Genomic DNA, 13,480 nt, shown 5'->3' on the forward strand with positions numbered 1-13,480 from the left:
TAAATAGAAAGAAAAAGCAGCTTTTTCTTTAAAATACAACCGTATCAGTAAATTGAATATATTTTAGCCCTTAAGAGCAAATAAATAAAAGGCTCCAAGAAACTTGCAACCTAGAGGTAAAATAAATCACCATTTTCATATATAACAGGAGACCTAAACAGAAGAATAGCATATGCATACACCAGGGAGAGTGGAATATGAGAGAAGGTTCCTAAAACACGTAAACTCAGTATTTATAGGATGCAGAGGAGTTAATCCAGACAAAGAAGGAGAAAAAGATATTGCACATAGAGGAAATTATATGTGCAAAGGTACAGAGTGAGGAAATGTATGCAATTCTATGTTACTAATAAGGACTGGTATATGTTGGGGCGCCTGGGTGGCTCAGTCGGTTAAGCGTCTGCCTTCGGCTCACGTCATGATCCCAGGGTTCTGGGATTGAGCCCCGCATCGGGCTCCCTGCTCGGCCGGGAGCCTGCTTCTCCCTCTCCCTCTGCCCCCACCCTCCCCCACTTGTGATCTCTCTCTCTCTCTAATAAATAAAATCTTTAAAAGAAAAAGAGAAAAAAAAAGGACTGGTATATGCACACATGTCTGTGGCAAGAAAAAGCTATGTTACCAAGAGATGACTCTCTAGAGACACCGGCCAGCGTTCCAATTTTATTCTTCTCATTCAGGGTAAACTGATACAGTCCATTGTGAACAAAGAACTTTTTAGCTATATTTAATCTAATACTGATACAATGTATTCTGCTCCAGCAGGAAAAAAAAAAAAAGTACACAGAATATTGTGTCATAAATAGATTCATATAAATTCACATACATACCACACACACACTCCTTTTCATTTGTTCCATTCCACTTTACCAACATATTCTGGATTTTTATCTACTAATAGCCAGCTTTAAGGAGTATTTGATTACAGCACATTATTTGCTTTCTCGAAGGCTCTTTCCTCTATATACTAACTTTATTTGCCATTACTAAAAATTAAGAAATATTACCAACCTATTGCCACTTGGATACTGTACTACAATGTCATGATCTTCATCAATGCCACAAACAGTTCCAGTTGTAGTTAAAGTTTCAAACATGCCATCAGTCCATCCTCCATGACCATGCTGCAAAGACTGTACAATTTCTAGGTCAAGATCTATATTTACCAGGTCACCAATCTGCAATCCACCAGGATTCCTGTTGCCATTTTGTTCACCTGTAATTACAGAGGGAGTTGACAAAGGAAAAGGAAAACCACAACAGCATTAGGCAACTGCATTATTTTTAAATAAAAACAAGCTCTAGATATTTTAATCTTAACCTAATCTTAAAATGTTTTGAGAATATACTGTAAGTACCAGATTCTGGAGCTAGAGAACATCAAAAATAAGAAAGAAAACAATCACAAGACTCACAAATTGAAATAATGTGATGATTTATAACAACTGAACAAGAGCAGAATCTATTAGACTATGCAACCCTTTATCAAAGTATAAAGTTCTGGGTTTTGAAAATATTCATTTTTCTGCCTGGATGACTTGTTGACTAACCCTGCAATAACTACACTACAATTACACAGTTATTGAGGTTCAATAACTAACTATAGCCACAATAACTAGCTAGAGAATATGAAAGAGAACCTTGAAATTATTTTCTTCTCTGAACTACTTAGTACTATTTTTTACCAAATGGCCCTTGTGATTTTTTTCCTAAGGAAATGTCCTAAGGAACATTTTTAAATATTTAAAAGCCCATTCCCTAGATTATTTTCAAAGCTAGTTCTGGGACAAAGGATTCATGATCATAAAACACCATGATGATGGATCCAAAATATGTATGTTGATTCTGAACTTTTCCTATGAAGGCAAGACATAAAACAAGAAAGTTTCTGAGAGCAAGAAAAAGGGATGATCTTGTCAAAAATATAAGTATTTCTTCTACATTCTCCTTTAAAAAAAAAAAATAAGGGTATGCTGTAAGAAAACAGCACTTTTTGGCCAAAAGGGAAATAAAATTATTTAAAAAGAGGAACACAGAGTTCATATGAAAAGGCAAGCATTCACAGACTAAAGCCTTAATTAGAAGAATGTGGTAAATATTTACTGTGGCAGCAATAAAGAATCTATAATATGAAGATAATTTTGTTTTCTTACCCTTTTTTATTTTAATGACACATGAAAAATTATATTTATTATATAACCTTAATGTTCTATTTTTGTATTTAGAAGGCAATTTTACAAAAATTCTAAGGAATTTATAAGCATTAAATTGTCAGAATCTATCATCAATATGTAAGAGATACTGAAAGTCTAACAAAATTTTTCAACATGTTTATAACTAAAAGACAAAGGTTTCAAATATATTATGACATATAAGTGGTATATCAATTCTCAAGACATGACAACTTTTTGAGAGTCTAAATAAATAAAAAAGAACACATACTTTAAAAACCAAAATAAGGGGTGCCTGGGTGGCTCACTCATTAAGCATCTGCCTTCGGCATGATCCCAGGGTCCTGGGATTGAGCCCCGCATTGGGCTCCCTGCTCAGCCGGAAGCCTGCTTCTCCCTCTCCCACTCCCCCTGCTTGTGTTCCCGCTCTCGCTGTCTCTCTCTCTGTCAAATAAAATTTTTTTTAAAAATCTAAAAATAAATAAGTAAAAATAAAATAAAATGGATGACCAGTGAGAAAATAATTTTCAAAAAAATAATAATAAAATAAAACCCCAAAAGTATCTCCTTAAATAACTTTTTTAAAACCCAACTTAAACATTTTCTGATTCCATGAACTCTGACACACTATTTAGTAATTTTCACTAGTCTGCTGACTCACCTAGCACAGGGCAGTGATCTCTGTAGAAAGAACCTCCTTTGGCATCCTGGACACACTTGAGATCAGACTAAGAAGAAAAGAAACCAGAAAAATCACGCTTGAAAACTTCAAGTATAGCTCAGTACCTAAAATAGGCAAAAATGTTCATCATTCAGAACATACCCTCAGCAAAAGTTAAGAATAGCTCTAGGTTAACAGTCACACTAAACACTACTTTCAAAAGCACCCATCAAAAATTAAAAGACTGATCTTCAGATAGGTCATACTCATTTACTTTTAGCTTTCCTTGAAAGTTCAAAATTAAAATGCCTCGATCTTTACCATTAAAATATTTTCAAAAACACATGACCACAACAAATACCTAGTATTTAAAATGTACATAACATATTCCATTTTAAAGATACTTTTACAAAAAAAAAAAAAAGAGCACAACTCATTTGTTCTTTTCAATCAATTTTATGACATACACAAGGCAGGTATTAACTAAGTTAATAAAGAAAATTATCCAAAACCAAACAGCCAGAAAATAGAAAAGGATAGGACCTAATCCAGTCTTCTGGTTCCTTAGCCAGTTAATTTTCCTATTTATGTAAACTTTAGTCCTTACTTCATAACTTGGTTAACTCAAGTTCCTTTCCATTTAGTTTTTATAAGAAAACAAATTAAGTATCTGAATGGGGAGGCAGTTGTGATATAATCAAAAGTATAGAAAATGTGAACTTAGAAGAGCAAACTTGGGAGTTACTATAAAAATTCAGATTTACTTAAAAGTGCCTAATAGTATATAGGGGATCGGTATATACTTACTGTATTAAGGAAAGGAGCTCCTTTACACACACACACACACACACACACACATACACACACACAATTCAACTCTCTTTTTTATAGCCTCCTTTGCCACTACAGCATCACATTTAGCTCAGTCCTAGCCAAAGAGACAGAGGGGTCAAATTGTTTTAATGTGATACTTTAACCCAGCAATTCCACTTCTAGGAATCTATCCTAAAAAAATACACCCATAAACGTGCAAAGATACATGTACAAGGATGCTTACTGAAACAATGCTTGCAACAATTTAAAAAAACAAACAAACCCAGATACCATCAACAGAAACCTTATTAAATAATGGCATAACCATAAAGAGGAGTACTACTCAGCCATCAAAAATGATCAATCTATAGATGTATACCACTCATTAAATACCTCTGCACATATACCTAAGGCTTCATCTGAAGCAAGTTAATAATCAGAATCCCCAAAAAATCCACAATTTAAAAACAGGAGGAGGCATAAAAATACTAATGAAAAACTGATAACTAATGCTATATACTAGTATTAAAATTGGCAAATCAAGTATTTGTTTAGATTCACATTGTTGGCTTTTTAATTTATCCCATATAAACTTATTCCATATAAATGGAATAAATTAAAAGCAAGGGGACAGTGGGATATTTTCTCCCCTCCTACCAAGGGGCATAAAACAGTTGGGAAAAAACAAAATTTAAAGAATTTTTTCAAGGAGGAATATATTCAAGATGGAAAAGATGTAAAAGGCATTAATATTTTGGTATTAATATTTAGTTGTACTCCATAAATTAAATAGCTGAGGTCAACATTTGAACAGTGATCCATGAAATGCAGAAATATAGGGCAATCCATTGAATAAACCACCATTATTTTCCTAAGCACGTAATTTAAGTGTTTTTAGGTCAATCATTTTTTTTCCACCGATTTTACTTATTTTTTTAAATTAACATATAATGTATTATTTGTTTCAGGGGTACAGGTCTGTGATTCATCAGTCTTACACAACACCCAGTGCTCACCACAACACATACCCTCCCCAACGTCCATCACCCAGCCACCTCATCCCCCTACCCACCTCCCCTCCAGCAACCGTCTGTTTCCTAAGATTAAGAGTCTCTTATGGTTTGTCTCCCTCTCCAGTTCCGTTGTTTTATTTTTCCTTCACTTCCCCTATGATCCTCTGTCTTGTTTCTTAAATTCTGCATATCAGTGAGATCATATGATAATTGTCTTTCTCTGATTAACTTATTTCGCTTAGCATAATACCCTCTAGGTTCCATCCACGTGGTTGCAAATGGCAAGATTTCATTTTTTGATGGCTGCATAATATTCCATTGTATATATATGTGTGTGTGTGTGTGTATATATATGTGTGTGTGTCACATCTTCTTTATCCATTCATCTGTCAATGAACATCTGGGCTCTTTCCATAGTTTGGCTATTGTGGACATTCCTGCTATAAACAGTGGGGTTCAGGTGCCCCTTCGGATCACTACATTTGTATCTTTGGGGTAAATACTCAGTAGTACAATTGCTGGGTCATAGGGTAGCTCCGTTTTCAACTTTTTGAGGAACCTCCATACTGTTTTCCAGAGTGGCTACACCAGCTTGCATTCCCAAGATCAAACATTTTCAATTACCAACACTACTCTTTAAAAATAGAAGGGAAAAAAATCTCCTTAAAAACAACTTTAACACCTACTATAATTTATACTTTTATTAGCTACCAGAGCTAGAATACGAATATCCTATAAAAACCTCATTATTATACTATACTCGGTGCCCATGCTGAGGAGCAGCCTTACAGATGATTCTAAAACTTTTTGATAGATTTTAGTAAATAAGCCCCTAACTCAGATTTATAAGGGGATCAGCTCTACACAATCAACATATAGTAAGCTACCCAAATATTAACTGAGGACAAAATCATATTTACTATTAAATAGCTTAAGCAAATGTACTAAAAATATAAAGTTTATTACATCCTCACTTTTCAGATTTTCTTCCTACAGCAAATTCATGATTCAGATGGCTGTATTCTGATAAAATATGACAAAAGAAAAAAAAAAGGAATACAATAGGAGCTACTTTTATTTCCCTTCTTTCATCTATCCAATATTTTTATCTTTTGTGATTCTTACTACTCACCATGCCCTCAAAGCCAACTCTGTAAAGGTTCTTAGCACCATTATCCCAGAGAACATATGCTGCACTATGTGGGCTTGATGCACTCCAGTCCTGGATTTCTGTTACCTAAGAGAATTGTCAGAGAAAACAATGTTTTAAAAGGGGAGGGGAGAGGATAGTTCTCTTAATTATATTTAAAATCTCACATATCATTTCAGCTATCATCCTCTTTAACAGGACCATAAAAAATATTTACATAAGTCACTTCTAACATATAACGCAATTATAACTAGAGACATATTTCCAGAATTATAAGATAATTTCTAAAATCATTACAGAAATTTTGAATTAGGAGACTTAGTGATTACAGTAATAGATTACCAGAAAATACATAACTCAATACAAAATTTTATATTTTGATTCTTAAAGGGTTCCCTTTAAGAACAGTGTATTATTTTAAACCCATTATTCATTACAAAATTGAAAATCTTTGACCAGATACCCAGAATGATTCAAGATAAACATGCTCTCCAGTGAGCTAAAAGCTGAGAAGCACAAGGCTCATTGCCAATGTTTAAGGAAGACGAGCTGACATTGCTCCTCCAGCACTATATCCTTCAGCTGCCCCAAAAGGCAAGCCATCTAAGCTAAAACACTATACCTCCAGTGGAAACCCAGACACAATCTCTAGGCCCCACATCCAACAGGCTGATTCATAAGCTCTTCTGACATTAAAAAAAAAAAAAAAAAAACCACCACCACCAACTGGGGTTGCTACTGCTTAAGGGCCAAGAATCAACTGCATAAAAATAATACAAAATGAGCACTGAACTGGGTATTCTCAAGTAAACCAGTCTATAGCTAAGAATGGGGAGCTGCACATGTGCAACTCATTACTTTTCTCCATCCTGACACATATAATCACCACCCTCCTTTACAGTTACTTAGAATGCCAGGCTGATGTTAAATATAATTTTTAAAGCATGACCTTAAAATATAATTTTAAAGCGTAACCTATTGAAAAAAAGATATATAATAACTCTTCCTTGTTTTTACCCTGTACTAAAAAAAAATCATTTTGTAAGCTACGTGTTTTGAGGCTTTTGTAAAGATAAAAAGGCTTTAAGATTTAATCAAACATTTGAGAAATATTTTAAATTGTTATTATATAAGTCTACTTAGTTTTAATTTTGAAATAAATCATACATTATAAAAAATATAACATATATAAACTTTAAAAAATAAAAAATGAAATGAATACCAGCCTATGAAAAAGAACATCACCAGTACTTTTCAAGTCCACTGTGTGCCTCCCATCAAGCCCATTCTCCTGGCCTCCCAACAGAGGTAACTACCACCTTGAATTTACAGCCATCACCGCACTGCTTTACTTTATGATCTGCACAACTAACCACTGTATAACATTATAAAGCAACAACTTCTAACACTCTAAAATGAAATATGCGATCTTTAGTAAAACATTCCTTCTGATTATAAAACATTCTACTTCGTTTGTTTTAAAAACGCAATGCTAGGGGGGCACCTGAGTGGCTTAGTCGGTTAGGCATCTGCCTTCAGCTCAGGTCGTGATCCCAGGGTCCTGGGATCAAACCTGCCACTTCCCCTACTTGTGCTATCTCTCTCTCCCTCTCTCTAATAAATAAATGAAATCTTATAAAAATAAAAAGAATACACTACACATTTCCATGGTGTCTTTGCATCATGTCTGCCAAATACTACACTTGACATGTTTATTTTTGTGTATGAACTTTGTTATCACCATGCAAATCATGGGACATGTTGGCATGTGGTAGGCCAAAGACTGTCAGTGCTGCAAGCTCAGCCTGGGCTGGTATGTACCCTTAATATAGCTCATACTGGCCATTTAGTTGAGCACACGCCGTAATGGCAGTGGGGTGAGAATTCTGAGCGTCACACACAGGTTAAAAAAAAAAATAGTTAAGAAAAGAAGACACTACACACATTTATGTGGGTTAACCAGGGGATTGGGACACAGCAGCCTGCACTGAAGGGAAAAAGGGACTTTTTCTTCACACGTTCTTCATATACACACTTGGGCAAAAATAAAAGTCAGATAATAAAAATCACATTTAATCTCAAACATGTTCTTAGACTTATTATATTAAATTCCCTTACTCAGTCACATGTACAAGCTGGTTTCATTTATTTTTCCTCATTATGTTCTTAAAATGCAACATGGATTAAATCATAACAAACCAAAAATGTAATTCTGATGACTCAAAGCTTCAAAAATGCCTACTTACTATGCCCCCAAAAAGTGCCAAAATAACAGAAACTCAGAAAGTTCCATTTATGATGTGGCTTCAGACTTCAAAACCTACCTTCAAAAGCTGATGAAAAAATAACTTCCAACCCTCTGACCATATAATTATGAGGAAGAATAAAAAGCTAAAAAAAAATTTAGAATGAAAATATTAAAAATGTACTTCTCGAGGCACCTGGGTGACTCAGTCGTTGGGTGTCTGCCTTCGGCTCAGGTCATGATCCCAGGGTCCCGGGATCGAGCCCCGCATCGGGATCCCTGCTCAGCAGGAGGCCTGCTTCTCCCTCTCCCACTCCCCCTGCTTGTTGTGTTCCCTCTCTCCCTGTGTCTCTGTCAAATAAATAAATAAAATCTTAAAAAAATAAAAAATAAAAAAAATTAAAATGTACTTCTCACGCACTTTCAAAAGAAGCTATTAGAAGTGTACTCTACCAAAAGAAAAGTGCAAGCTAAGTAAGATGATATAATAGGATACAGAAAACATGAGATCCAGCCAAGAAAGAGGCAAAGGCATCCATCAAAGAGAGCTTCCAGGATGACTGCTGGGCACCAGGTATCAAGGGTGTTCTGTCTAAATTACAGCCATGGGAGGGCGCCTGGGTGGCTCAGTTGGTTAAGCGACTGCCTTCGGCTCAGGTCATGATCCTGGAGTCCCGGGATCGAGTCCCGCATCGGGCTCCCTGCTCGGCAGGGAGTCTGCTTCTCCCTCTGACCCTCCTCCCTCTCATGCTCTCTGTCTCTCATTCTCTCTCTCTCAAATAAAAAAAAAAAAAAAAAAAATCTTAATAAATTACAGCCATGTGATTCACAGGCCAGATGTGCTGAAGACTATCATCAAAATCCCCAATGCCACGGTACCATTTTATTGACCTGAGGACACTTTGCCCATGTGTCCCTGACCCAAATTCTCATTTGCACTTGGCTTGTTTAGACGAAGTAATAATGAAGTTCCTACTCTTCCCTCCATCCCCATTCCCTGCTACCTAGATCAGCTGAGGTCTCTCATTTCACACCACAAAATGCTCTGCTTTGACCTACTCCTAAAACTTTGAGGTGGATCATAGTAAGCTTGGAAGCAAAAAAACACATAGTAACTCATCCCCTCTAACCATATACCTGGCCAAGGCCCACCACCGGGCCCATACTTCTGCCCTGCCTGAAGTCCTGTGTGAAGCCCTGTTTCCCAGGACCTTGCCCACTGACTACCCCAGGATTCTTGTCAACTCCCAGGGAAGCAAGACAGGTTAGCCAGAGACTACCCAGTTTATATTGTCCTGGGAACTTTAAAAGTGGCAATTCTACTCTATCCTTACAATAACTAAATTTGTGCTTGCTACTAGTCTTTTCAAAAATGAAATCCTAAATGTTGTGGGACACAGCACTGTCCTATAACAATAAAGAAAAACAATGGAATAAGGACAGCAAAAACCCATTATCTTGGGGGGGCTTACAACCATGAAAGGCTAAAAAGTAGCCTTTTAGAGGTACTCATTAACATTCTATTCTTTAACTGTATAGTGGGAACAAAAGTGTTCATTTTACTACTATCCTTTACACTTTCACATATTTTATACATTCTTCTGTACAATACAGAACTGCTATGTTTGTGGAAGTTGTTCACTCTACAAGCGGGCTCACTAAGGAGGAAAGTAGGGCTGACATCCAGCCCACACTCTACTTCCTAAGACCTATGCGCTGGGGCAAGACTGTTTCTACCCCCACCCACAAAAGGGTACCTTCTCTTTGCAACGGGCTTGCCAAGCATGCCCCATAGCACTCCATCCATCTAGAGGTGGCACCTTTCCAAATTCACACTGCTCTATTTTTCTTTTCAAAGCAGTGATCCTCAAATTTTGATGTGCATATAAATGACCTAGGGAATCTTGTTATAATGAAGACCCTGATTCAGAAGGACTCGAAGAAAGGGGACCTATTACATTTCTAACGAGCTGTCAGCTAACACCTATGCTGCTGGTCCACAGCCCACGCTACAGTCACAGAATTTAGATTTATATTTTTTGCCTACCAAATCTAAGTAGAATATAGGTTTCAGGAGAGCAGGAACTTTGTCTCTTTTGTCCACTGTCATATCCCTGATGTTTGGAAGAGAACCTTGAACAGATTAAGTGTTCAATAAATATTTACCAAATTTAAAAAAAAAAAAGTTCACTTCCTTAGTAAAAATCAAAGTACTTAAAATATAATGGCTAAAACACATATGTCTGACTTCCAAACATTAAAATTACACCTTATTATTTAAAATGAAATCAAAATAACAATACTCAAATAAAAATTTAGAAAACATGTATTAGGGAAAAAAAGAAAATACGTATTTGAAAAAAAATTTAAAAATTTTAAATTCAAAAGAATCTATACTAAGTTACCCCAATATCTCTGGCTATCCTCCCCAATTTTTTTTTTAAGATTTTATTTATTTATTTGACAGAGAGAGATATAGCCAGAGAGGGAACACAAGCAGGGGGAGGGGGAGAGGGAGAAGCAGGCTCCCCACTGAGCAAGGAGCCCGATGTGGGGCTCGATCCAGGACCCTGGATCATGATCTGAGCCGAAGGCAGACGCCCACCCAGGCGCCACTATCCCCCCCCAATTAAACAAGCTATACAAAATTCCCTTCAGAATAACTGGTATAATTGACTCCTGGACAATTACCTGAGAAAGGTAACAGAGTTAAGTAGACTGGATAACAAAAGTAGATGCCTATTACCCCCCACCAGAAACAGGCCTTCAAGGGAATTAAATATAAAACAAGTAAATTCAAATGAAATGTTAGTAATAAGAAAGTCATAAGCATGATATACTGCTTAGGGAGGACTGACCCAAAAAGGATGCTCAGAATTGCATTCTTGGCAAGAAAATGGCAATATGAAGCCAAAAAGTAGAAAGGTAAAATCTACCCAACAACCTTCTCAATGAATATCAATATTTACAACAGAGTAGGAACAATTTTTATTCTTCCAGAAAAAAAAGAAATAAAGATTTTAAAAATTGTTACTGGTATAAGAAAAAATGGACCAAGAAATTCAGTTATAATAAAAATCTTCTGAACATACAATATTCTAGAATAACATGATGAATTAATAAAAAAAAAAAATGTCACCTTTCCCCTTCGTCCATTTCCTCCATCCTGATCTTCCCACTGCCAGTCCACTCCTCGTACCACTCTGGCACCTGCAAAGATCCCTCTGGCTGTAATCTTCTTAGATTTTCTACGAGACTCTAACAGAACCCTAAAAATAAAAGTATTTATTTTTAAATTATATAAAAGTGGGTTAAGGGATGCCTGGGTGGCTTAGTTGGTTAAGCGTCTGCCTTCGGCTCAAGTCATAATCCCAGGGTCCTGGGATCGAGTCCCACATCCAACTCCTTGCTCAGCGGGAAGCCTGCTTCTCCCTCTGCCTGCCGCTCCCCCCACTGCTTGTGCTCTGTCTCTCTCTGACAAATAAATAAATAAAATCTTTAAAAAAAAAAACAAAAAAAAGTGGGTTAACAGTAATTTATTTATATATGTGTAAATTTTTTTTGAGAGAGTGAGGGTGGTGGGGGGGATGATGATCCCAGCAGGCTCCACACCCAGTACAGAGCCCAATGCCAGGCTTGATCTCACAACCCTGAGCTCAAGACCTGAGCTGAAATCACGGCTTGGATGCCTAACTGACCCAGGAATTTTTTTTTTACAATTTTTTAAATTCATTTTAGAGAGAAAGCAAGCAAGCACAGGGAGGGGCAGAGGGAGAGGGAGAGAATCTCAAGCAGACTCCCCACTGAGCATGGAGCCTGACCCAGGGCTCAATCCCATGACCCTGAGATCATGACCTAAGCAAAAACCAAGAGTCAGACGCTCAACTGAGCCACCCAGGCACCCCAATTTATTTTTAAAAATAAAATAAAAAAGGTTATTTTTAAAAATATAAAAGATTTTTCTTTGTTCCAGTTAATACCTTAATAGCATGACACATAAATACCTTTACTTTCCACAGGTGATGATGATGACAGTAGTAGTTAGAAAAATAATAATATCTAATATTTACTGAGCTTTTACTATAAGTAAAGCACTCACAAAAGTATAAAAGTCTATTACACTCCTTAAGAGAAGGTATTGTTATATTTTATTCATTTTACAAATGAGGAAACAGAGTCTCAAAGAGGTAAGTGATTTATCCAGGGTCACAAAAGCTAAATAATAATGGAATGGAATCAACATATGAATCCAATCTAACCACTTCAGAGTATCACTATATCCTTCACCACTTTATAAGTGGCAAACTCAAATCCCTACAACTGCCAGAGAAGTAACATAAATTAAGGCCAAAAAGGTAACACCACAGCAATGACAAATGGCAACAAGCAGCACTTGACCCCAGGCTCAGGAAGACAAGAGGCAGTGGTAGGGACTTTGGTGAATTCAAGACCATGATTTGTCTAAAGGATACAGATGCTCCTCTGTCAGCCAACTGTTACCATGATCAAATGCCCAGTGGGCTGACAGTCTTTGGGTATGTGTGTGTGTGCACGCGCAGACGTGGGTGTTCAAAAATTCAAAACACAGTATGGGCCAAATAAAATACATTGGTGTTGACCTAACACTAACTTGTCTCCAAAGTATTCAAGTATCCTTACGGAGGACTATGGACCTTGAAAAAAAATCTACACTCAACAATCTGGACCAGCTTGGTTCTCCAAGGCCATCTTTCCCTTATTCTTCTATATCCTTCTCATTCATAAAATCAAAAAGGTTTGGGTTTTTCCTTTTGTTTTGCTAATTTTACCTCATTATTCTACTCATTTTTAGAATATCTTTATTATACCCTAACTTCAAAAATTGTAAGCAAAAAGACAAGAATAAACAACTTGTTCAAAACTACTCAGTTAATAAAAGGCAGGACCAGGATTTGAAGTGGCACGGTCTTTTTTTTTTTTTTTAAGATTTTATTTATTTATTTGACAGAGCGAGAGAGAAAGAAAGACAGCACAAGCAGGGGAAGCAGCAGAGGGAGAGGGAGAAGCAGGCTCCCCACCAAGCAGAGAGCCCAACACGGGGCTCGATCCCAGGACCCTGGGTTCATGACCTGAGCCGAAGGCAGACGCTTAACCAACTGAGCCACCCAGGTGTCCCTAAACTGGGACAGTCTTATACCTAAATCCATTCTTCTACTACTCCTGCTGCCTCCCTATGACTGGCTAGATTCTTGCTCCTATACATTATTCCCATCTATCTACAAAAGAAGATTTAATCACCTGAAACTCTGTACCAATTCACAATTAATATTCCTCTCTCTTTGCTAAGACACTTCATATTCTCTATATACAGTCTAAAACATCACATGATAATCACTACTGGTCAAATAATCCCTTAGCCTATAAATTCTTTAAGAGGAAAAAAAAAAGAAT

The 13,480-nt window shown here is 36.7% G+C and overlaps 1 protein-coding gene across 2 annotated transcripts in view; it reads right to left on the reverse strand.

Moving 5' to 3' along the window:
* The window catches only part of MIB1 (MIB E3 ubiquitin protein ligase 1), a 132,531-nt gene that overhangs the window by 92,869 nt on the left and 26,182 nt on the right, over nt 1-13,480 (reverse strand). For both annotated transcript variants that reach the window (XM_045886943.3, XM_064577845.1), the window contains exons 3-6: nt 11,190-11,319; nt 5,788-5,892; nt 2,830-2,896; nt 1,009-1,213 (exon numbers count right to left, since the gene is read on the reverse strand). In XM_045886943.3, the coding sequence (XP_045742899.1) occupies nt 1,009-1,213; nt 2,830-2,896; nt 5,788-5,892; nt 11,190-11,319 (507 nt within the window). The remainder of the gene's footprint in view (nt 1-1,008; nt 1,214-2,829; nt 2,897-5,787; nt 5,893-11,189; nt 11,320-13,480) is intronic.

The sequence above is a fragment of the Mirounga angustirostris genome, unplaced genomic scaffold, assembly GCF_029215605.1.
Source record: "Mirounga angustirostris isolate CCGP_5_RB_7025 unplaced genomic scaffold, mMirAng1.0.hap1 SCAF_14, whole genome shotgun sequence".
In the NCBI taxonomy this organism is placed as follows: Eukaryota; Metazoa; Chordata; class Mammalia; order Carnivora; family Phocidae; genus Mirounga; species Mirounga angustirostris.